We start from the raw sequence: 25,293 nt of genomic DNA on the forward strand, positions 1-25,293 counted from the left end.
TCATGATACACTTACCACACACGACCAAAGTATGTTGTATTTCTATGACTAAGGTGGCCGTACGAGTCTCACGGGAACTGAAAGACACACCTGCGCTCCACTTAAGATGCAGCAGCTTTTTTCTACTGCATGGACCCGGACAACCGAAAAACCTGCATGTGGACTTTAGGGCAGGACAAAAGCAAAGTCTTTTGAGCTCAAGTCATGTTTGCATTTATTTCTAAAATCTCGGTGCTAGAGAAAGATGACATGCTGACAACCAAAGCTGCTGGAAGTCTGGTGTGAAGCTTCCTCAGTTACTGGTGATTTGGGAAGCTGCAAGTTATTAACTTCCATCCATCCATTTTCTACACCTATTTACGATAATCCCTTTTGGGGTTCTGAGTTGCTGAGGCCTACGCCAGCTACTAACAGTCAGTCCATCAGAGGGCCACACAAACACACAAACACGAACACCGAGTGTCACCAGTCGACATATGAAGCATGTTTTTTGGACTAAGGGAGGAAACCAGAGTACCTGGAGGAAAGCCACACATGGACCAGGAGAACGTGCTAATTTCACATAGAAACAACCCAGCTGGTATTTGAATAAAGAATGAATTAAGAAAAATATTTTTAAATATTGATTTGGTAACAGTGCAATCTATTTATTTAAAAAATAATGTAATCTCATCTCATTTGCATTATTGGTTTTTATTTCCTGACTTTTTCAAACTTTTCATTTTTTAATGTCTTTAATTGTTTTTTCTTACGACATAATTTTTATTTATCGTTTTGTTAAGATGTTAAGTTTTTTTCAGTGGGTTTTAAAAATCTAAGTCACATATTTTAATACAGGAATGATAAGTGATCACTGAGAATGAAGATCCTGAAAACTAAACATCTGAAACACAGCCATGTAAGTTGTTGGACACATGCGTCTACTTTTGATTTTCTTTGTTCTCTTTAATCGCATGTACTGAAAAAAAAACACCTTCTTTGGTCTGAATTCAGCTCTGCACTGAAGGAGTCAGTTCAGATTTTATGCTCTTGGATTTCCAGGAGGAAGGAGAAATGACAGGAAAAGAGGCCAGACAGTGAGAAAATGGCAGAGCTCTTATGAAGTTTTTACTTATTTAGTGAGTTTTGATTGTGCATACTTATTACTGAATGCCACAAAAATCCATTTTAATCCAAGTAGCAATTAAAACCATCTATGAGCCACATGGTAGAAAAACAGGCTTTAGTGCCCCCTGGTGGCTAAAGGTTATACTGCAAGACTCTGCATCACTGTCATTTTTAGCAGAAAATGAGCAAAGAAACCACCAAACCTAAATAAATAATATTGGACTGAATGCAATCTAAAGTAAAACATTTTGTGTCCTACCACAACCTGGGCTCACTTTCCCGATTGTCACTTTCACTAAAGCAGCCTGGGCTCAGCACAATCTATTTGATAGAAGAATGACTGAAATGAAGGATTTGATCAGCCGCTGTTTACAAGACCCTTTCACTTCAATGGCGCCACTGTCACTCAGAGTGCCAAAGGAAGCTGCATCTCTGCCGTTCCTCACAAACTGAAGGAACCAGCTGGAGAAAGGAGGAGAAGCATGGAGGGGAGGAGGACCATCCCTGAGAAGTGACAGGCTTCTTCAGAGTGGCACCCATCATTAGCAGTGACATCAGAGCAGGGAGGGCCTTCCACAAGAGGTAGATCCTCCAATGATGCCGGACAGCAGCTCGATATAAAAACCTTGGGCTGGGAGCTCTGGGAAGCAGCTGCTGCCACAGAGAGAGGCAGACAGACTTCACAACTGAGGATATACAAGTGCAGTGGTGGACAGCAGCCTCCCGCCTCCCCCTGCTGTTTGACTGGAGCTTAAACCCTTGAGGTGAGTGCTGGGAGAGGGACTGGTTTGGATCAAAGGGCAGAGGGCTGCAGGGACAATAAATGCTGTTTGGCTCATAGTGACCGTTGACTGGAAGCCAAAACCTGCGTCCCCTGAAATGCAGATTATTTATCTTCACTGTGAGAAAATGTGATCACATGAGTAGTTTTTTTAGGGACCAGATAAACTTTTTCTGAATTTGCTGCATCAGAGTAACCTCTGAACGGTTAGAAGTGATCTATCACATGTTGTTCAGAGCTTGAAGAGGGACGTGTGTCTGACCCATGGATCCTTCGGCATCATCAATCAAGGCTGGATTTACTAACTGAAGCATTTTCTGCATTTACAGGTTTAGCTACTCAAGATGGATTTGAGGGTAACAAGCCTCATTTTTGCCCTCTTGGCTTTGGCTCAGGCAACCCCGGACAGGCACTACGCATCAAAAGTGACCAAGGTTCCCTATCCTGTCAAGAGCCATGGTGAGTCAACAGCTTCTGCAGCTGTTTTTGGAGCAAATGCAGAAAGTCATAAATTGCTACCTTTTATCTTTGGCATGCTAATTCAGCTCAAAGAGTCGTAGGCTGCACTGTAACACTGCCATTATACTGTATCATGGTCCGTCAGCTCCTTAAACCACCAATAAGCACTGCTAAAAAGGCTTTTAAAAACACAACATTTTATGGTCTAAGTGACTGAAAATTTCAAACTGTTGGTTTTTATTTTTATTTTATTTGGTTGTACCTTACAGGACAAACTTAAGAAACTTATCACTGAGCAAATTTACTGCTAACAAAGGAGCAAAACTCCAAATTAACCATAAAATGAGAAAATATGAATGAAGGGATGTTGTAAAAAACAAAATATTTCTGAATAGCTGCCAGCTAAGCAGGCAGTTTTAATAATCTTCTTCATTATAAAGAAACAAATTTTAAAAAAATTACCTAAACGTTATTATCTGTGAACAAAGTAAATGACTCCTTAGTTAGATGCAAATGCATATGTGATCTTCCTCATCATCTAGTGGTCTCCACCTATTGTCACCATTAATGTCCTTCTGTCATACACCTGAACAAACTGCTGAACAGCTCAATAAGTGGAGCTGCAAACCACCACCTTCCTTCATTAAAAGTTATCAAGCACGCCTACTGAGCTGCTCCATGTGTGCATAACTGCATGGAGGACGGCTGGAGAGCTCAGGAAAACCAAGGTCACAGAGAAAGAAGGCGTGATCTGATGAGGTCTAACACTGCAGTTTATATGTCCCACACAGCCGACGGGGTTCTGATGTTCTGATGTGGTTCTGCTGTCTGTGTCCGCATTAAGGACATAGACAGTGAGAGCTTGGATACGCTGCATCTCAAAAACAGATGCTGGCACCACGTTGCAGGCACGCCCAACCCGGCGGCACAGTAGGATTAAAATCCCATCGCACAATTAGAGAGAAGAAATAAAAAAGAGGAGATGGAGAGAAACACAAGTGCAGGGCAATAAACAGCAGATTTACTGGAGGCCGGCTCTGCGGCACAGACACGTTCTTACAGTATCTGTAATAAAAGCATAGAAACAGCAGCAAACAGTGTCTGAATCCAGATGCAGACAGGAAGAGCGTTCTTTAACCAAACTAAGCATATGGTCACTGCGCCCAATGATGAGAGGATTCAGTGTTTATGAGCCGCACAGATTTCAGATGCAGGGTCAGCCACCGGGGCCAGCATTGTCACCTTCAGTTTGTGGTTGGATTCACTGCCAACAAAGTCCAGCTCTGGCGCAAACATCCCCTGTGGGGATTCAGGCACACCCCAAATGTGGCTGGAAAATGACAGCGTGCCTTTTCCATAAAAGCACTATTTCAAAAGAGAGGAAACCATGTTTGGCAAGCTTTACAAGTCACACTTCCCCTACCGGTTTATACCTCTAGAAGAATTTAGCACAAGGAAAGCTCTGCTGGTGGTGCAGAAGAAACAAGATAAAAAAGAAAATAATAGATGTTCCCAAATAAGTATCACCCTTTTGGACGAGATATACCGCTAAAATGATAAAAGCATATAAACCCAGACTGAAGCTCTTTCAGCCAACAAATTATCAAATTACCTTTAAGGCTTTTGGATTCTAAATATACAATATTTGATTTTCTTCATTTATTTAAAAAAAAAGGTATAATAAGGTTAGTAAAGTTAGTGTAAATACAATCCTGTGATCTCATCTTGAACATCTTCCGCTGTTTTCACTGAAGGGGAAAAGTTTCGAGGGTGTGTTTCAAAAAAACAAATCAAGGGGGAAGCTCAGGAACTGGTTTACCGGCTCCCAGACCACCAAACTCAAGTTTGATGGGAACATCACATCAGATCAGGATCCTACGATGACCACAGAAGGAAAAAAGTTCTGCTATTACCACAAATGACCACACAATCATAGAGAGCAGTGTTTTTTTGTCAGGTTGTGGTGGACTGCAAAACCGAAGCTTAGCTTGTTCAAGGACAGAATACTTGCTTTTATATTGCATCCCAAAAAAGGAGTGTAGACTTTATATTAGGACACTTTTATTACATTTTTGATTTTGTTCATCCTTAAAAGAAAATAAGTTTAATTCTAAGCAAGTAGTAATGTTGTTTTAAAAACTGAGACATATTTTCTTAAGAACTGTCAAATACTGATCCCTTTGGTGTCCCCCCCCCCCCCCCCCCCCCTCCCCCTCCAAAGTTGTTGCAGGAACACCAGGTGCTGAGGGTCCTCCAGGTCTACCAGGGCCAATGGGACCACCTGGACCTCCTGGAGAAAGGGGCATTGGCTACCCAGGACCAAAAGGCCCCCCAGGACCCCCTGGTCCTCCCGGTCACACAATAGCAGGCAAACCTGGTGCCCCAGGTAGCCCAGGAAAACCAGGTTCCCCTGGTTTTCCAGGTGACAAAGGTGCGACTGGTGCAACTGGACCAATGGGTCCCAGAGGTGCACCTGGTTCACCTGGAATCCCTGGAACTCCTGGACTCAGTGCTGTTGGAAAACCTGGACCTGCTGGGATTCCTGGTGCAATGGGTCCAAGAGGAGAACCGGGTCTGAAGGGACATCCTGGCATCCCTGGAATTCCTGGCCCCAAAGGAGAACGAGGTATTGGGATTCCAGGAGCCCAGGGACCAACAGGTGCTACTGGACCAATGGGACCTTCTGGTATGCCAGGCAAACCTGGAATAGGAAAGTCTGGTGCTCCCGGTTATCCAGGTGAACCTGGTAAGACTGGCATGCCAGGAAGGGATGGATCTCCTGGACCAATGGGTCCTCCAGGAATGAAGGGTCACACTGGACCTCCAGGTATAGGAGCACCAGGAAAACCAGGCCAAAATGGTACACCTGGTATGCCCGGACCAATGGGACCAAAGGGTCCACAAGGTCCTGCTGGTCAGCCAGGCTCACCTGGGATGCCAGGTGTTGGTAAAACAGGTGAACCAGGAATACCAGGAAGCAGGGGACAACCTGGAACTCCAGGAACAACTGGTCAGAAAGGAGAACCTGGCCCAACTGGATTTACTGGTCACCCAGGTGCTCCTGGTCCAATAGGGCCAGCTGGTCCACAGGGTGCGAGAGGATTCCAGGGTGAGCCTGGTCCAGTCGGACCCAAAGGTGACACTGGTATGGTTGGTGCACCAGGCCCAAGGGGATCAAAAGGTGAGCAGGGAGCTCAGGGTTTCACTGGAAAACCAGGTATGCCTGGGGCAGTAGGTCCCCCTGGTATTCCTGGTCATAATGGTGCTCAGGGACCAAAGGGCTCACAAGGCCACCAAGGTGTTCCAGGACTCCCTGGATCAAATGGTGCACCTGGACTTAAAGGACACACAGGGCCTCCAGGTGCACCAGGTAAAAGTGGTGAACCCGGAAGACCAGGACCCATGGGACCAGTTGGCCTCCCTGGTCCATCAGGTCCTCCTGGACTCAAGGGCCATCCTGGCCTTCCAGGCCCACCTGGCCCCGCTGGCATAACAGCAAAGGGACTTAGTGGTCCCATGGGTCCTCCTGGACTTCCAGGTGAAAGAGGCCAAGATGGTACTCCAGGTCCTGTTGGTCCTCCTGGTCCACCCGGTCCACCAGGAGAGATTATTTACCAGCATGACAAGAGCATGCCAATAAAATCCCATGAGGTTGTACTGCCTCACGAAATGATCAAGGCTCCCATGTCAGCCTTTAGTGCTATTCTGTCCATGGCCTACCCCCAAGCAGGAACCCCAATTCAGTTCAACCAAGTTCTGTACAATGGAGAGAATCATTACGATCAGCACACTGGTGTGTTCACTTGCCAAGTGCCAGGCCTTTACTTCTTTAGCTTTCACGTGCATGTCAATGGGGCCAATGCATTGGTTGCCCTCTACAAAAATCAGGAGCCAGTTGTTTTCATCTATGATGAATACAACAAAGGCTTCCTTGACCAGATGTCAGGCAGTGCTGTTCTTTTGCTTCATCCAGGTGACAGAGTCTTCATCCAGGCCCCTGATGAGGAAAGCAATGGCATTTTTGCTGCAGACAATGTCCATGGTGCTTTCTCTGGGTTCCTAATTGCCTCAACGTGATTTCACAAATCCCAGTAAATCTCAAAACCATTCAAAAAGTCATTTGATTGTTCAAAGGAATAAATAAATTTACTAAATTCCTAATTAAGAGTGTAATTTGGTTATATGTCAAAGCTTGATTTAAACCAAAAACTTAAAAGATGAAAAAGGATATATACGAAGGCCAAAAGTTAAGGAGTTTTTCTGAGAATTCTCACTCACTGTGTGTTTTAACTATAAACTGGATGATATTGGAATTTATCTTCAATGGTGCTCAACAACTCCCTGGAATATCAAAAGCATGTTTTTTGTATTTTTATTTGCCTTTATCACTGTCTGTCTGAGAAATTCCATGTACAATACATTCAATCAATATGCAAAACTGTGGTAATATATTATTTGAGATCAGAACCGTCTCACATGCACTTTTACCAACAAAAGATAGGAGAACAATAGAAGAAATTCTGACAGATTTTTGTAAAACTGTGTCCCACATGATGTGCTAAGTTATGTACCATTTACTGATCAACACATGAAATAAAAGTTCGACTTTGAAAAACTGTTTTTGCATTATGACTTCTTCTCGTCAGCGCAAAGAAAAACGAATGTAATGTTGGTGAAGGCGTGGATACCTTTGAATGCAGATGTGTTGTAATTGTGATCGATGGCAGCCACCATGTCTTTCCAAAAGTCGGAATTCACCTCAATCCCCCGCTATCGAAAAAGACACAGAAAGGATTCAGCTTTTCCTGTTTAAGATAGCACACATAGTGTACAATGCTAAAGTATACGTCACCTTATGTAGCATGTCCACAACTTTCCCACACAGCAGTACCCCGGGAAGGTCAAAATAATTGTCATAGAAGTAGTATTTTGCTGTCAGATGAAGCAAATGTTGTCATAAAAGAGTTAAAACGAAAAGAAAATTGTCCACAATGCATTACCGCCCTACCAGATCTAGTGAAGGAGGTACTCAGGCTGTGAAAATGCCTCCACTCCTTTTTTGGACCATAATGTTTGATGATTTCTTCAGTGCTGAGATCCTTGGTTCCATGTGTCGCTCTAATTTGAAAAAATAAAGAAACATCACCTACATTAGTAAACTTGTTTTACTTAAAGTTAATGACAAAGAAATTTTGAAGCTGAACCTTAAAACAGTTCCATCCTCAGCCAACTTCACAAGGTTTCCATCCTCAAGGTCCACGACCAGCCCTTTACAGCTGTAAGCAAAAGTCAGGCTGTTGTGAGACAGCTCTGAAAGCTCATCATTTCCTCTGGATTACATGGAAACCCCACAAACAACGCTCTGCCCCTCTTCTGATCACCTGCTGTGAGAACATTGATCTATCAAACCATTTCCATCCACATTAAAATCTTGATTTAGTAATGTTTATTTCTACAGACATTAGAAAATATTTACAGTATTGTTCCCTAACTGGCCTAAACTGGGCAGTTGGGATTGACAGTCCAACAGAGATCCCCAGACTTGCTTCACATCATCCAAATTGATGCCAAAGCCTGAATGTCCTCAGTGAGTCCTGTGTGAGTGCAGCCATTAGTAGTCACATTGACCTTTGTCTGTCTGACTCCACTATAACAGCTGGTGGTTTGCCTCTTTTGAGACGGTCAGTATTTGGCTCAATATGGCCTGTTTGATAACAGCTGAGACAAACTGCAGCCATGAGGACGTTTTTTTTGTCCAATAAGTCGTTCTCCTTTTTTCTGAAAGAAGAGGAGAAAAAAAGTGTGGATAACATGCTGGCAGGAAGCCAACAATCAATATCCAGCAGTATGTCTTTCTGAACCCAAAAACTGTCCAAGGAAATAATAACATCAATCAAAAATCATATAAAATCCAACCAGAATCCAAGTTTACTTAAGCTATTACAGTAATAAAACAGATAGATGAAGGAACAAAGAACAAACACAATAAAAAACCTTAATAAAGACTAATAGATTAAAACCTGAAAGCAAAGTATAGAACTTCCTGATTCCAGAGTCCAGATTAATTTTACTAGAACAGGGATTGGTGGCTTTAAATCAGCAATGAGAGAGGAAAAAAAAGACAAGCCTTAAAACATTAGAAGAAAACCATTTTTGGAATTTCTGAAAGATTACTGATGCATTTCTGTGTCAAACTCACCAGAAGTCCCAGGTGGCCGGAGTCAGATTTAGCAGGTCTTTGTCATAATCTTTGTACTCCACCAGATACCTGGCAAAGCTCTCGTAGATGAGCTGTGAGCACACAGAGAGGGAGGAAGAAGAGGCACATTGGTTTCATGAAGAGACGCTTTTCTTCCCTCCAGCTCACTCAGTTAGTTTACCCTCAACCTTTTTGGGTTTTCTTGTGAGTCAGTGATCTAACCATTTCATCAGCTGGTGGCTTGCTTTGAAGATAAACCATAAACATAAAATAGATTATTGCATTGAACACTAGAATGGGCTGAGCTTTGGTTCTCCATCTACTCCAAATCCTGATTTTTGGCTGGATCATATTCCTCGTACCAAAGCATCCAATAACTACCCAACCAGTGGTACCCACCTGTTATGTTTTTTGCTGAACTTGCATGTTTTTTGTCAGGTGTGTACGCCCCAAAGTGATGACTTGTCAATGTTGTTGTTTTTTTGTTATACACCCACTCCAATGAACTTGCTGATATGAGGGGCTGTAAGCTAGCAGAAGAGCATAAACTAAGGAATGATGGGAAGTCGGGAAAGGCTTGCTGTGCTTTGTGGCAACAGTCTCACCCACAACTCACAGGCAAATTTCTAATTAATATCTGCCGCTCTGCAGAAACTTTGTCAAGAAAATAACACCCTATTTTTCTTTTGGCTAAAAACGGCATAATCCTAACTAACACACCACTGGGACCATAGATCATAGGATGGTCAGAGTGGGACTTTTAAACACCTACAGAAACAGCTTTAAAAAAGTTGCAGGAAGTCAGTAAAAAAAAAAAGAAATGCAGACCAACTCAAGAGGCTGAAGTCAGGCTGCTGCCCCTCTCTGGATAGCAGCTGAGACTGAGAGCAGCATCAATGTGTCTGCAAACATGACCAAGAGCTGAAACCTCATAATATGTACTAAACCAACACACGTTTGTTTTTTGTTATGACATCAAATACATTGTATGCCTCATCATTAAGCACTGGTGCCTTTAGTGAAAGAATAAAGACGTTTGGAGTGAGGACTGGGAGGAAAAGCTGTCTTCATTTTCAATGCATGATCCATGCGGTGTTCCTGCATTCTCATGTATCCCCAGCCTGCACTGACAGAGGATGAAGATGACAGGAGAATCTATGCATGTTATCTATCAGGCCTGGTGAGCCGCAGGCCGTGCGGGCTGCTCACGTGCAGCAGCTGCGTGTCACAGGATCCACACATCCAGTCTGCAGCCACTCATGTCATGACAGCGTGGGAGAATCTGCAGGATGCTGCTGAGCAGCATGTCCAAACGCCCGCCACGTTCACATCCCATCATCATCAGGGCGACTGCCGCTCCGGTGCACGCTCAAAAACCCCTCACATCTGCACGCACACGCGCGTTTTCCCCCCACACAGGCCACGCGGAAACAAACATGCCCGCCGACGGTCCGCGGAGCGCCCACGACCTGCTTCAGCTCCGAGCAAGCAGCAGAGCGGCGCGTCACGACCGCCGCGCGGTTGTGCGGCGCCGCCGTGGAACTGAAGCACGCCCGCCCCACTCACCCGAGAGGTCTCCTTCAGGTGGTACCGGCACAGCGTGTGGTCCAGGTCGAAGCCGATCACGTCGCAGTCCGACAGGCTGAAGTATTCGCTCATTGTGGCGGAGTGCGGGGGGACGAGGCGCTCCGTGCGCGGGGGCAGAACAACACGCGTCGCGCGGAAATGACACTGACTGACAGCAACAAGGACGGCACCGGGATCAGCGCTCGAACCGGACTCTGCTGCGGCACCGCCAGGCACACGCACACAGTGAGTGCACGTGCCCGTTTCAACCAAATCTGAATCCGGAATAACCGGACGGGAAACGCCAGGAAGTGAAGTTTAGCGTTCAGAAACAAATGCATAAGCGCAACTCTGTTCTGCCAGCAGATGGCGCCAGAGAGCTGGGACAAACCCTAACCGTAAACCTTAGAGTGAGTGCGCAGCGCTAAAGGGTTTGGGTTGGAAGTGTTCACATCTGTTTTCTGTCTGGGACGAGTAAATGCCCCTTCCTGTCGCGTCTGCTTTACCTTATAGTTAATTATTTCAAAAAGAGTCACGCGACACAGAAACCAGCAATGCAAGCCCGTTCCCAGAGTAAATAAACAGGGAAATGATTTTTCCCTTTCATCAAATGAGGAATGAGGAAAGCACACAGGCACAAAGAGGAGGAGGCAGGAGTTCCAAGTGAACAAGGACTTTAATTACTTAAAATAAAAACCAATGCAATGCAGGAAAAGCCAAACTAAGAACCTCAAAACAGGAGAAACTTCACAAACCAGGGGGATCAGCACAATAACAAACTATGGAGCAGAAGAGGGAAGGACAGGACTCAAATACATTCAGAACACACAAGACACAGGTGGAAACAATGAGGGCTGATGGGGACCAAAAGTAAAACTCGAAATAACAACGTACAAAACAGGAACCTTTCAAAATAAAATAGGAAGTGAACTCAAAACACAAAAGCAAAGAAACTAAAACCATGACACTTTGTGTGTTTACCAATTGACTTATAAGATTAAATTTTCACAAGCAGCAAACATTTGAATTGACAATCCTTTCACAAGGCCATGGTCAAGCGGGGGCAATGCCACCCTTAATGCAGCCCCCTCAACCCCCACCCCAATTTGATGGACCACAAAAATCTATAATTAGCTAAAGAAATAAAAATGACACACAAATGAAAAATGCACAAAAAACAAACAAAGAACACCAAAACATACAATAACATAAAAGGCAAAGAAGAAGAATGGCGTGACTGACAGCTACACAGAAACCGGTTCCATCTGGATGAAGCTCGTCTGCTGGACTTTTTAGCATGTAGTTGTAGAGTTAGATAAGTTAATTCCTCTATAAGAGTTCTGGTACTTCGCCTGTCCGTCCTGCATGTGGGCATCCCTGAAGTTTCTTATTTTTTTCATCAGGAATTCGTTTTTTTTTTTAGGATTTTTTTCCTTACCGAGAAGGGTCTGGCAGGAATGCCCAGTTTAGTTTAGTCTGTAAGGTTATGTTTAGCATTACTTATTGAATCCTATGACCCCATGTTTATTATCCAATTACTGGTATGAAGCATGTTGAGACGACTATTGTTGTAATATTGGGATATATAAATAATAAAAAAGGGAAATAACAAAGTAGAAGGATTTAAATACACTAGTGATCTGTAGTGATCTGATAAAATTTGCAACTCTGCAAACAAATATAAAAAAGCAACAAATCAAGCTCTACTTGACTTTAATTGATGATCGTTAACTGTACTGAATCCAGTGAGACGTGTGTGTGTTTAGGCTAATGCATGTGTTACTGTAAAGAGAGAATTCTGATTATAAGTAGGCTTACTACACTGTCAAGAAGATGGACTTATTTTCTAAGATCTTTATATTTAATCAACATATTGATTGATAACTGAAATGGTTTGGTGTTGTGTTGTGTAATGTTTTTGGTGTTGCAACATTTACTTAATTTTAATGCTTGAAATATATCAAGCATTACAATCATACAAAAATCCACACTCTAAATGCATGCATGTCTACATTAAAATAACACTTGCTGACTTTAAATCAAACATAGATTGCTGTTGTTTTGGTGGTGGAGGGGGCGGAGCAATTTCACAGACCTGCCGTACCTGCGCGCGTGACGTCAGCGCGGCGCTCCTCATTCCTGGCAGGTGCAGGTGATTACCGGAGTCCGGACTGCGACCGCCGTCATTCGGGAAGCCGGTGCGGGCGTAGAGGAGCCGGGATGCGCGTTGTCCTCCTGCCAGCCTCACCTGACTGTGATGCCCGCCAAGCAGAGCTGCTGACAGACTGACAGACTGACTCCGCTTCGACCATGGAGGAGCGCAAGAGCCCCCTGTCCGCCTGCTGGCACAACTTTCTGGCTTGTTTCAGGAGGCCGGATCAGACGGATAATGCGTCTAAACGCAAGGAGAAAGAGGACACGGTGATAGCGAACCCCATCGCTGTCAGTTTAAACCAAGACCCCAGCTCCGCCATAGGGAGACCCCTGCCCTTCCTGCCGGCCAAGCCCGTCGGGGAGTATTATGTGGCTCTGTACGACTACTCCGCGCGAACCGCCAACGACCTGAGCTTCAGCAGCGGAGACACCCTAGAGGCGCTGGACAAACACTCGGGGGACTGGTGGCTGGCCAGGGCCCTGACCGGGATCTCTGCCTCCAAGCAGGGGTACATCCCCGCCAACTATGTGGCCCCCGTGGAGAGCATCAACGCAGAGCCGTAAGTACTGATCCAGGAGGTCACAGCTGATGTGCGCACATTCCCAAAGCGAGGATGTTCTAACTCCAGGTGCTGAAGGCTGAGTGATTTTATATCATGTAGCACTGGCTGCATTACAGGACTTGTTTTCCCTCAGGTTTTTGTTTAAGTCTGTGGTTCTTGCACACCATGAAGGACCTGCATGTTCAGGACCTTTAGCAGTCATCCATCCTCACAGCAGTGAGTTTGGAGCCACAGCAGCAACACTGTGTTTGCAGTCTGGAGGGGATGAAAACTGCTGGTCGCCCACCCCTGCTGTGGCAAAGCTTTCTGCCGCCTCGTAGTTTCGTCACTTGGTGAAACTAAGACTGGAAAAAATGCTTAAAATGCAGCAGGAAGTTTGTTTGTTCTTGTAAACAAAGCAGGAAAAACCAGCTCAGAAGGAACTGGTTCCACCAAGCCACCAGGGGAGACTCGCCTGCAATCGTCATTAGGAGCCAAGCTAACAAATATGCAGAGTCACGTTATCTCAGATCGTCAGAAGCCTCCAAGTGCTGCATAACAAAGTCTTGGAGACCAAAACTGTAGAAAAGGCAGAAAACCTGTTTCTACCTTTTTTTTTTAATCAAATGGATGGAGTTAAACAAAGATCAGCTGAAGGACAGCGGCGACCAGCAGAGAGGCTCTCAGAATGACTCTCTGTGTCTTTGGAGATGATTAACCTGAAAGCATCCACTTCCTGGTTACAGCTAATGATTAACATGTCCAAGTGAGCCTGAAGATGAGAGAGGCAGATAGAAGCCTGGCCTGCTGGGATTCTTTCCTTCTGCACAGAAAAACTCCTGTGAAACCGCAAAGCTCAGGCGCTCTTTTAAAATTGACAAACATTTGGAAGCTGTGGAATTCTTTTAGTAGCTCTTAACATCACAAAGAAACAGTCAAAGCCTTTCAGCCAATGATATTTGAATATTTCTTCCTCATTTATTGAAACCTTTTAGATTTTTCAACTCTGCTGCTTTGATTTTGTTGCATCAGTCAACAAAAGCAATTGAATGTTAAAAAGGAAATGTTAACCCTCCAGGTTAGAATTTTTTTTTAAACTTTTGAGGATTTGAGAGTTTTCCACCAAATAAAAAGTAATTTCAAGTCCCACTCTGATCATCTTTTGGTCTTTTCATTATGATGACGCCGTTTTTTTGACATAATCAAAAACCTGTGTCGTTTTCTAGGACATAGTGTCTGCAGAGCAGCAGGAAGCCATTAGAAATTCACCACTGAATTTCTAATTCGGGTGGGATTTTTCCCCTGAAGTAGGCCCACCCCAACTTCCCGTTATCCATCTTTTTACAACTCTCCCCTGCTAGCTTACAGCCCCTCACAACCTCAAGCTAATACTAGTGATGCAACTAAAATGGTGATCAACATCAGATCTATCCAGACGTCCGGTTTAGATCCAGATTCCAGCTCAGACCAGGAAAACAAAGACGTTTATGGATCTATTTGACTGACAGTGGATGATCAGAATGGAGCAGAGCAGGGAGCTGGTGGTTTGCCTTTGTAGCTTCTATGCAACAACTACAAGCTTTTCAAGCAGCATTTACTTGTCTGTTCCTGATTCATCACGATTTCCGTAAAGAAAGACATAGAAATGCCATTTCCCTCATTTGTCCTTCATCATCAGAAAGATGCTGCCAGAACTTGTTAAAATGTGGGTTTTTAAGGTTTTATAGTAATTTATTTATATGAAAACATTTCTAATTTAATTATTTTACTACTTTTATTTCTACAAAACCAAATGATTTTATGTTCTAAATGTGTGAATTGTAAAAGGCGGAGACTACAGACAGTTAAACCTTCTACTTGTAGAACTGCTGTCATGTTGCTTTATTTAAAGGACAATAAATTTGTTTTTAAAAAGAACCTGTTCAAAGTTAAAGGAGATTCTACAAAAAAGTTTGTTCTTAAAGAAAATGGTGTGGTTTTTTTTGGTGTCCTCATGCTTTTCTTTAGCCTTTCGGAGCAGTTTATCCCCATAAGACAATGCATTACCTTTAAAGAACAATTTTTTTTAAAGAAATAGGAGTTGTTTTCATGTAATGAAATGGGTTCTCAGAGCACAGGGTTTTCAGATGGATAGTCAGAAATGCCCGAACGGATTAAAATACTGTTTTGGGGGTTGTTTTTGTGAGGAATAAACATTATAATACACTTAAAAGCTCAAAAAGTTGATTTTGCATGATAAAGGCCCTTTAATCCTTGTTCCTCTTCTTTTCAGTTCTGTACTTTTTACACTCGGGTTTTCTTGCAAACATGTCAGGCTAAGAGACGGGCGGTAGCTGAAATGTGATAGAGGTGAACTGATGACCAGAAGTTTGAAGAGTTTCTTAAAATTATCATTTTATTTAGTAAAGATGAAAGTTTTTTTTATCTCAAGAACACATCTTTGATCTGAAAATGATATAAAAAAATGGATTCTCTGACATTCAGATGTTATGTGTTCCTGATTATCTTGCAGGTGGTACTTTCCAGAAACTAAGAGGCTGGATGCTGAGAAGATGCTGCTGGCTGAAGGGAACTCTCACGGTGCTTTCCTCATCAGAGACTGTGAGAGTCAGAAGGGAGAGCTGTCCCTCTCAGGTCAGTCGAGGAAATTCATTTATAGAAATCGCTAATTGGTCCTGCAGGTCAGTTTTCCGTTAAAGGAAAAGATAAGACTTAAAATTCATTTCTGCAGCAGAGCTGTAAATCACAGCACGCCATTTTATCTTTTCAGGAAGCTGGAGTGCAGGTCAGGCAGTGTAATGACGGGCAGTTTAGGACTAAACAACCACATAAAAACAGAGCAATAACTTTATCTCAGTCCTATGATCTGATTTTGCTGTGTGGCCTGGTTCTTTCCACATGCAGAATTCCTTCCGAGCATGCTCATTCTTTAGACCGGTTCCTGATCCGTTTCCGCTCACACCCACTGTCGTCAGGATGAGTCACACATTTGAATGTGACTCATGGAAATCAGCTTTTATTTCAACGAGCCATCCAAAAATACCCCACAAAGACTCAAGACTCTATTTTTGTCCTCCTGACTGTAATCTTTGTTGGTTCTTGGTTCTGCTCCAGGCTGTAAGAACGTGCAGACATTTCCTCACACCTTCCGGAGTTTCAGACTCGTACTCAAGTGTTTGCTCTTCACAGAGCAATAAACGACCTGCAGACTCAGGAGTTGTTCACCTTTTGGCTTATCCTGCTAGGAGCATTTTGAAAATGGACACGGCTGATCAGTCAGGATTTGTCAACACTTCAGTTCAAGTTCAGTGAGCTGTTGAAGCAGAATTAACCAGAAAAAACCCCCCAGTTTTTTTCATTTCAGTCTTGGAGAACAGCCTTCAATGTATTAAAGTGCATTTAACCACAGTCTGAATGGAAATGTATTTATTAGTTTTACTTTAGCGCTTGTTATTTTACTTTTCCCTAAACTAAGCTTATAAAGGCTGACTGAGAAAATAATGCTTTATGTTTTATTGTCTCATGAATAAGGCTTTACAGGTGGGGGTTTTCTCTGACTTGGAGTTTGAGTTCAATGTACTTTTAAGCCTCTTTTGCTTTAAAACAGATCATAAACTTTATCCTATGATCCAAGTGGAGTTTGGTTCTGAAGCTTTTTTCTTTTTTTCAGACAAACTGAGCAGTGCAGGTGATTCTGGCTGCACTGATTCATGCTTTAAGAATTCCCAAATCTAAAAAAGTTTAAGTCTGTCATTTTATTTACTTTAATCCTTGACTTTATTTCTTTTTTCTAGTATTGGACAGTGGAAAGGTGAAGCATTACAAGCTAAGGAAAGCCCCCAACGGTGACTTCTTTGTGTCTAAGAACAGATCCTTTGCAAATTTGAAAGAGTTGGTGGAATTTTACTCCAAACAGGCTGACGGTCTGTGCGTACGTCTTGGCCAACCGTGCAAAAAGGTGAGGTTTATTGTACTTTCATTACCCAGACCTGAAACAGTCCAGTTCACCCACACTGGCTCCTGTCTGTGCAGTTGGAGGCCCCGCAGACCTTCGGTCTGTCCTACAACACAGCGGACATCTGGGAGATCGATCGCAGCTCCATCAAAATGGAGAATAAACTGGGAGCCGGCCAGTTTGGAGAAGTGTATGAGGGCCTGTGGAACAACACCACACCTGTAGCTGTGAAGACCCTCAAACCCGGTACACAAGCATGATCTCCTTTGTGCATCGACAGTGAAACATAATTAGTTTTTCCGAGCAGGACTGAGCAGAAGATGAGATCCTTTTAGTCGTTTAAGCATTTAAAGCCATAAAGAAGGAGGCTGAAAAGGAAGAACAGCTTTTTTCGAGAAAGCAGGAAGTTGAAATCCACCTGAACTTTGTTCAGTTTTCATGAAGTTTGGTCGGGTGTTATCACACGACGGCAATAAGGAACTTTTGCTCTTATCACTTTAATGTACAACGGTTTAATTGCACAAACTGTTTATGGTTTTTATTTAGAAATCAAGCAAATTCTTCAGAATAATAAAGTTGCCAAGAAAACAGATGAATTAAATGCAGCAGTTAGGAAACAATGAGATCAGACCAGAGGTCTGGGTGAAAACTTCAACAGGAGGGATGAGTTTGGATGAACTTTTCAGAGGGAGCATTCTGATCAGAAGCTGTCTGAGAATGGTTTTGTAAAGCAAGAACTTGTAGTTTTAGCGATGAAGACTTGGATGAGTGTCGTTAGATTCTGTCTGAACATGAAATCCTGAGGAAGCGGAGCATCTATTCACCCTTAAATACCACTTCAGATCCATGACCTGTGTTAAAGAAACTCTGTTCCACCCCTCAGGCTCCATGGATCCGAAGGACTTCCTGATGGAGGCTCAGATCATGAAGAAGCTGCGGCATCCCAAGCTAATCCAGCTGTACGCCGTCTGCACATTGCAGGAGCCCATCTACATCATCACTGAGCTGATGAAGCATGGCAGCCTGTTGGACTACCTGCAGAGTAAGACTACCTTCCTTTAAGCTGCTTCTGCTCCGTTGGAGGATCAGGCTCCAGAGCCGCGCTTCAGATCACAGCTGGCATCATGGGATGCTGCACAGACTAGGAATAAAACAGACTGGCTAAAAATGAGGAAGAGTTTAGGTCTCATTTTAAATAATACAGGTGTGCTGACTGGTGATGCTATCTGGCAAGATTTACAGTAGCTGTATTGATTTACATAAAAAGTAGTCTTTGTACCAAAAGGTCTAGAATTTCTAAAAGCAAACGTGGGGTAAAAGATTTTACCCAGAAATCTTGTTTTAAGAATGAAAATGAAGTATCTGCAGAGCCATTTTGATCCTCAAAACTGGGTCAGATGCAAACTAATCAGATTTTTTAGCCTTTCATTCCATCAATCCATTTTTTTCTCTTTTTATTTGTGTAGTGAAAACATAGTCAACCATGAAAAATAGAACATAAAGAAGTTTACAAACCCATATTTTCTTTTTAACATCACAACCTAACATATACAGGCAGCAGGTTAAAAGAAATAATAATTAAAATAAAATAAAAAAATTAAAAAAACAAAAAAACAAAAACAAATCACCAATCAACCTTCATCACCAGCAGCAAAAGGCTAGTACAGGTTTTTTTTTTTTTTCACATTTCACCAGAACAGAGTTCAATCCAAAGAAAGATTAGTCTTATCCAGAACTGGTTGCCAGACTTTTTTAAACTCGTCAATGTTGTCACGAAGCGCATGTGTTAATCTTTCCAGAGGAAGAATCTTCAAAACCTCTGTTTAAACCAATCCTCTATGGTCGGAAAATCCAGATTTTCAGAATGGTTTTTCTTGATCAATCCGTTTTTAAAAATATGTTTAATTCCTTTTGGGGCCACGGGGTTGTTGGAGCCTATCCCAGCCACTGTCGGGCCACAGCGAGCCATGCAACTACACAACCACAGACATGTTCAGAGACTATTTAGATCATGTAAAACACCTGCATAGACCCAAAAGGATTATTGCAACATGAAGCTGGATGTTCCCAGAGTGCTGTCATATGAAGAGTTTAAAGGAAGGGAAACATTTCGGGATAGAAATGCAGATATAACAAAAACTACTGAAGCCGTGAAGCATTACCCAGCTCATCCGTCACATCCCCAATGCTCAGTCAGGTTCAGAACCAACCAAAATGCCAAAGGGGGCTTATTTGGTTTTAGGATAACAATAACTCAACTGCTGTTCAGATAAGTTAGTTTTTTTGTTTCTTCTGAAATGAAGAGCTCTGCGTCTAGAGGGAGAGCATAAAGATGCAGAATCCAAGAAGCTGAGGTCCAGTGGAAAGTCTCCTCAGTCAGTCATGGAGTCGGTCGGCAAAGCAGCTTTTAGAGGAGGAGGAAAACATGCTGCACCAAAGTCAACAACACTGAGTAATAATTTTTTACTATAGTTTTATTACTCAAGCTGTTCAGTCAGCTAAAGGCTGCTACCAGAACAGAACAGGTTCCTTCACGTCTCTGCAGAGACGGCACCATCATCTCCAGCAAGCATGAGCTGAAGCTCCTGCTTTGGTGTCTTTAATTGGTCTTTAGTTATCAAAGTTTAATAGATATTAAATGTTTGGTTTTCTTTAACTGTAAGTCATAATCATAAAAAATCAAAAGACTTGATAAGTATTAGTATGGCTGTAAAAAATGTGGGACCTTAACGGCAGATTGATTCACCATTATCATTTTCATGATTCATGTGCTTCTGGTTATTAACTGTAAAAGTCTCAGCCTCTCATTCCTCCAATAATACAAACTATTAACTTGGAGGTTTTATTGATGTTTTTTTATGTTCTTTATCAGAGTAGTGATTATTTCTGTCAGTGAGGACAGTGATTCTGATGAAGCTTTCTGTTACGGTAAACAGTATTTTGTTGCTTTGTTCCTGTTTCCTGCAGTACATCTGCCCGTTTGTAGAGGTTGACTACCGTTCCACGTGTTTGTCTTGGTAATCTTGTGTGGTTGAACCTTTCCCGGTACAGAGCCGTCACAGCTGTAATGTATGCAGCCATGCCCACCTGTCAAAAGCTCTGAGAAAGATGCCCTGCATTCTTAAGCAATGAGCTAGGTTTATTTTTGGAGCATAGGGGGCGGAGCTTTCTTTGGTTACAAATCATCAGGTGGATCTCTTTGACAAATGATCTGAATGAAAATGAAATGTCAAAACATGTTTTACTTTAGTTTTATTACTCAAACCTCAATGACTCACAGATATTCATTCATAAACAGATGAAACTAGTTTTTATTTACAAAAACGTGGGGAAAAATTTAGAAAATGTCAAATAATCTGAGTAAACTCTTTCTGTTTTAGTGCCATACATATATAACCATTTTCTGCATCAGTTGAATGTCAGAATTTTCTATTTGATCACTGTCTTTCATCATCAGAAATCTGCACCACAAGATGCATTCTGAGTTTGGGAAGCCTCTGATTGGCTAATGGATTCCATTTGAATGGAGTTACAGAATGGATTAGTCTACATTGCGAATCCTTCAGAGGAACTGCTCTAGTTTGTGTGGAAACGGGGTGAGGAGTGGGGTTGCTCTCCTTAGCTGAACAGTACAACATTTTGCAAGGGGAGTTTGCTCTTTTTTGAAGGATGCAGATGTGCTCTGGCTCCTTCCCCTCGGTCTGCTCTGGGTTTTCTCAGGACAGACGGACATCAAATCATAGAATCACATCTGATCTGAATGTATGAATTACAAACAATACAGCAGCATCTCTTTTGAAAGCATAAGTTTCTTATCTAGTAAATAATGGAACATTTCAAATACTGAACTTCTCTCATTGGCATCATGGAAAATCCAAAAGATTAGGAGAACATCTGTGCACCTGGCCTGGAACTATTTCTTCAGACAATAATATGCAAATATAAAGCACATTACAAGCTGAGAAAAGACAGATTCTGGGTCCCACAGAAGGAATGTGGGAATAAACCCCCAGGATTACGTCTGAAGACATTTACCAGAAAGGTGACACTTGAGCTCACATGGGTCTTCCAAGTGACCACAGACTAACCTCACATCCCGAATTGCAATGAAAATGTGTGGGCAACACCAAAGAGGGGACTGTGAGCAAGAAGAGGAGTGTACAAAATCCCAGAAGGTTATCCCAGGGAGTCTGTGGAAGGAAACCTGAACGTCAGTCTAGCGGTTTGTAACAGTTTGAGGGCAATTCTCTCATAAAAAATAAACATGATTAAAAAATATGCAAATGCTTCTCTCACTCAAATCGGACCTGACTCTAAAACACGTTTCAAATTTAAGGCCTGCGACAGCACAAACATTTCTAATTTCTTAAAATAAAAATAAAAATTGGTGTGTATTTATTCACATCTAGGGGGAATCAGACTTGAAATATGGGATTGGGCAACTATACATTAGGACTTAAACACTATATAACCTAACCTGACAGAATTAAATGTAAAAGGATTTATGCTAGAATAACAAGCAAACATGTGCTTTAATAAAAAAATAATGAGTTATGTAACATTAAGGAGTAGTTACATTTGTCATTACATTTAGTTACATGTATAAGTTATATCTGGCCCTTTGAGGACAGACACTATGCTGATGTGGCCCTCAGTGAAAATGGGTTTGACACCCCGGCTGTAATACAATAACAAATAGTGTGTTATTGATCTAAAGCAGACTGTTTACTCTCATTTCATATTAGTTATGTTTTTCCAAAATCCTTGTAATTGAATATTGTCTGAGTTGAAAACATAAGACTCCATCAACAAAAATCTTACAATATTGCAATAAAAATCCTTTCAAGTCCCACTGCAGTCATATTTTGATCCATCTTCAAAGTGTTCCCAGTGTTCTAACTATGATGATGCTGTTTTTAGCCAAAATCAAAAATTCTCAATCCTTCAGTAAAAAAAGTCCTTTTCTAGTCCAAATATGACTTTTATTATATTGATTTATTTAAGACATTTCTGCTAAAATGCATTATTTATAACTTAACTCATAGATGTAATAGGTGGGATTTGCAGTTATCAGTCTTTTTGTATAGCTGGGGATAGAAACATAATCTGATGCTGAAGAGGCTGTTAAATTAAACCACAGATATCAAATACTTACGTTCTTCTCACCGTTTTTTCTTTGTGACGTGTTAGAGAGACTTTGTTTATTTTATACTAAAATAGATTAAATCATGTTGGTGCTGATTCCTGTTCTATTGTTTTAATCAATATCCTGCTGCTTGGTGACGTGCACAAATATGTTGTCAAATCTGTTCTATTCTGTTGTTCTTATTTTTAGCTGTAAAAATTCTAGAATGTTGCAGAGCCTCACACATGTCATTTTTGAAATGTGTGCAGATCTTTTCGTAAATACTGAAGTATACGTTTGAAGTTTTTTTTCCACCTGATTTACGCCACTTTCTGACCATTTGAGTAGCTCCTTTTTAACACACCTTCCTTTTTTTCTGTAGAGGATAAAGGTGTCACTTTGGCCATCTCGGACCAAATCGAAATGGCCGCTCAGGTGGCGTCAGGCATGGCTTATCTGGAGTTACAGAACTACATCCACAGAGACCTGGCAGCCCGGAACGTTCTGGTGGGGGAGAACAACATCTGTAAGGTGGCAGACTTTGGCCTTGCCAGGGTCTTCATGGTGGGTTCCCCTTCAAAGAGCATCTTTATTTTACTGCAGGAAACCCAGATTCTGAGTGCAAGGATTTGTTCAGATTTGCACAGGACTCTGATGGTTCTGTAACAACCCGAATGTGTGAACTCGGACCTCAGCAGTCCTTTGGGGTGATTTGTGTGTTTACTGCTTCCTGGCTTTGCTGTTGCAGCGTCATTTGTTTGTTTTTATGTGTTTTCAGAAAGAAAGTGAAAATGTGTATGAGGCCAGGGAGGGAACCAAGTTCCCCGTGAAGTGGACCGCACCAGAGGCCATCCATGAGAACAGATTCACCATCAAGTCAGATGTTTGGTCCTTTGGCATTTTGCTGTATGAAATCATGACATTTGGGCAGGTGCCTTACCCAGGTAAGACCTTCAGAACCCCACAGAACAAGTTCAAATGACAGCACAGACATCCTATCTGTTGTATAGTTTCTGAGCCATGGTCCACCCCCCCACCTCCCCCCATGACATGTCCTTAAAACTTACTTACTTAAACTTAGTGTTAAAGGGTTAATGACTGTCATTGTCAGGCCTCTGAACAGCCTGATGATAAAGTTTAACCAGATGTGTTAAACCAGTGCAACACATCTGCACTGAGGGGCAGGGCTGGGAGTTCATTTTATTTCAAAACTTCTGTCCTTCTATCGTTCTTCTAGGAATGTCCAACATTCAGGTGACTCAGAGAATCACTACAGGCTACAGGATGCCCTGCCCCCCCAACTGCCCCAAGCTCCTGTACGACATCATGTTGGAGTGCTGGAAGGAGAGCGACCAGGAACGGCCTACGTTTGAGACCCTTCAGTGGAAACTGGAGGATTACTTTGAAATGGACATGAACTCTTACGATGATGCTGCCCGGTATTAGAAATGAAGCTCTCCGAAGGCCTAATTCAACTGCCCTGAACGTGGAGCAGGTTCAAATCAAACACCTCTGGAAATTTGAGATGAAGGATTTAAGGATTCCTGCTGAATCTGGCATACAGAGAGCTGAATGCAGTTATAGGCCAACAGTGTCTTTCTACATACCTGGAGTGTCTCTCCATCCGTAGACCTGGAGCGACAGGTTCTGTTGGTTTCTGGCATTTTGCACATTCTTTCCACTGGTGACGAGTCAGACGGCTTCAGGAAGCCTTCTGAGAGAATCACAGCAAAGTTCACGTTAAAGTTCACCCTGTTTGTGCACTGGCTCTGTCCTCACGAAAGCATGAAGGAAAAAGAATCTCTTGAACTGATGTTAACTGAACAAGAAATTCCTGATAAATTATTCTATGATGATGCATTAAAAGGAATCATGCGGATGTGACTCTTTTGTGATCCGATCCACTGTTTTGGATGAAACTGTTGACGGTTCAGACGAGTCGCCGTCTTTATGCTTCGTCTGTGACAGTCGTCCCTGTAAACTCACTGACAAAAAATGTTTTCAGCGCCTCACCCACCGAGTACTGATGCTTCGTCTGTGTGTGAAGAGTACTTCTGCACAACCTGCACTCACCCCACTGCCCTGCTGGAAAAAGCCTTCATCTGCCGTTTTTTATGTTGTGGACACATCTTTGGCTGTATATGAGAGACAGAAAAAATGTTTATATATGAATAACTGTTTTTAACTTAATTGTCTTTACCATAATATGATTAAATGACTTTTAATGAGCAGGACATGCTTGGGTTTTTATTTGGAGCTTTTCTACATATTCAGATCATGTGGGGAGTCTGAGTTTATTGTGGGACGCTACTCATCAAAAGCACTTTACTTTAGGATAAAAACAGAAAAGCCAAACATTTACAACTGCTGAATTAATCCTGAACAAGTTTATTTTCAGGAACTCCTGTGACTCTAAAAGGGATTCAGTGGAGATGGATGGATAACACTAAGAAACCCCTGAATGTTTGGATTTAATTGACACAATTTTTACTCCAGTACAAGCACACAAACAACATCAGGGGTCCCTTTGTTGATTTTTATGTTAATGTGTGGCCCACTTCTTAACAAATGTTACTTCCGTCATCTAATCTTGGTTTTGGAGATCCAGTCAGTGGAGATCTGCCCTCAAAGATGAATGCTGAGGCTCCAGCTCCCTCCTGTCTGTCTGGTCCAGGACATAAAGTCCTCCCGTCTAACACCGCTGCATTCTTCTTCTCAGAGTTTAGAGCTTCAGACACTTTGTTATTTAGAATGACTCCGGCTCATTTTGACATCAGACATTCTTTATCAAGCATTGTTACTCCATTGAAAAGAGCAGCAGGTTTTTCTTAGATGAATGTGGAAGAAAGGTCAGGTTCCAATTCCTAGAGTGGCCACACGGAGGAGCCAACACTTCTTTCTTTGCTGCTGTCAGAGCTCCTAATGTTCCAGTGAAACCTCCAGCTAAGTATGTATGAGATAAGTAACGATAAGAAAACTAATAAGAATCTGAACAGGCTGCAGAAACAATAATCAACCATCTAAGAAGAAAATGTTACAGGTTTACTTGTGGTCAGAAGTTACAGAATGTGCATGGATTAGTCTACAGTGATAATCCTTCATAGAAACTGCTCTAGTTTGTGTGGAAACGGGGTGATGCTCTCCAGCTGAACAGTAAAACATTTTTGCAATGAACAAAATGAGCAGAAGGATGCAGATGTGCTCTGGCTCCTTCCCCTCGGTCTGCTCTGGGTTTTTTCAGCACAGACAGACATCAAATCATAGAATCACATCACATGAATGCATGAATTACAGACGATACAGCAGCTTCTCTTTTGACTGCATAAAAACAGAGATAAAGCATTTTTTCTCTTTACTTTTCTAATCATGACAGAACATCCTAAGGGTTTGTGTTACAGACAGTAG

At 42.3% G+C, this 25,293-nt stretch overlaps 3 protein-coding genes across 4 annotated transcripts in view; 2 read left to right on the forward strand and 1 right to left on the reverse strand.

Annotated features, from left to right (window-relative positions):
- The window catches only part of nt5dc1 (5'-nucleotidase domain containing 1), a 52,141-nt gene extending 41,590 nt beyond the window's left edge, over nucleotides 1–10,551 (reverse strand). Inside the window, exons 1-6 of one of the 2 annotated variants that reach the window (XM_023953122.1) lie at nucleotides 10,113–10,551; nucleotides 8,547–8,638; nucleotides 7,552–7,623; nucleotides 7,356–7,465; nucleotides 7,200–7,279; nucleotides 7,036–7,117 (exon numbers count right to left, since the gene is read on the reverse strand). In XM_023953122.1, the coding sequence (XP_023808890.1) occupies nucleotides 7,036–7,117; nucleotides 7,200–7,279; nucleotides 7,356–7,465; nucleotides 7,552–7,623; nucleotides 8,547–8,638; nucleotides 10,113–10,205 (529 nt within the window). In that variant the 5' untranslated portion in view covers nucleotides 10,206–10,551. Of the gene's footprint in view, nucleotides 1–7,035; nucleotides 7,118–7,199; nucleotides 7,280–7,355; nucleotides 7,466–7,551; nucleotides 7,624–8,546; nucleotides 8,639–9,755; nucleotides 10,060–10,112 lie in introns of those variants that run through there. The other variant, XM_023953123.1, reaches the window with a different exon arrangement.
- col10a1 (collagen type X alpha 1 chain) lies at nucleotides 1,737–6,965 on the forward strand. The gene is made up of 3 exons (XM_023953120.1): nucleotides 1,737–1,871; nucleotides 2,218–2,347; nucleotides 4,569–6,965. The coding sequence occupies exons 2-3, from the start codon at nucleotides 2,233–2,235 to the stop codon at nucleotides 6,422–6,424; spliced, it is 1,971 nt and encodes a 656-aa protein (XP_023808888.1). The 5' UTR covers nucleotides 1,737–1,871; nucleotides 2,218–2,232; the 3' UTR covers nucleotides 6,425–6,965.
- A 1,707-nt stretch (nucleotides 10,552–12,258) lies between the features above and the next one.
- frk (fyn related Src family tyrosine kinase) lies at nucleotides 12,259–24,122 on the forward strand. The gene is made up of 8 exons (XM_023953121.1): nucleotides 12,259–12,826; nucleotides 15,321–15,442; nucleotides 16,603–16,766; nucleotides 16,841–17,009; nucleotides 17,647–17,805; nucleotides 22,271–22,452; nucleotides 22,667–22,832; nucleotides 23,126–24,122. The coding sequence occupies exons 1-8, from the start codon at nucleotides 12,423–12,425 to the stop codon at nucleotides 23,332–23,334; spliced, it is 1,575 nt and encodes a 524-aa protein (XP_023808889.1). The 5' UTR covers nucleotides 12,259–12,422; the 3' UTR covers nucleotides 23,335–24,122.
- The last annotated feature ends 1,171 nt before the right edge of the window (nucleotides 24,123–25,293 follow it).

The sequence above is a fragment of the Oryzias latipes genome, chromosome 24, assembly GCF_002234675.1.
Source record: "Oryzias latipes chromosome 24, ASM223467v1".
Classification (NCBI taxonomy): Eukaryota; Metazoa; Chordata; class Actinopteri; order Beloniformes; family Adrianichthyidae; genus Oryzias; species Oryzias latipes.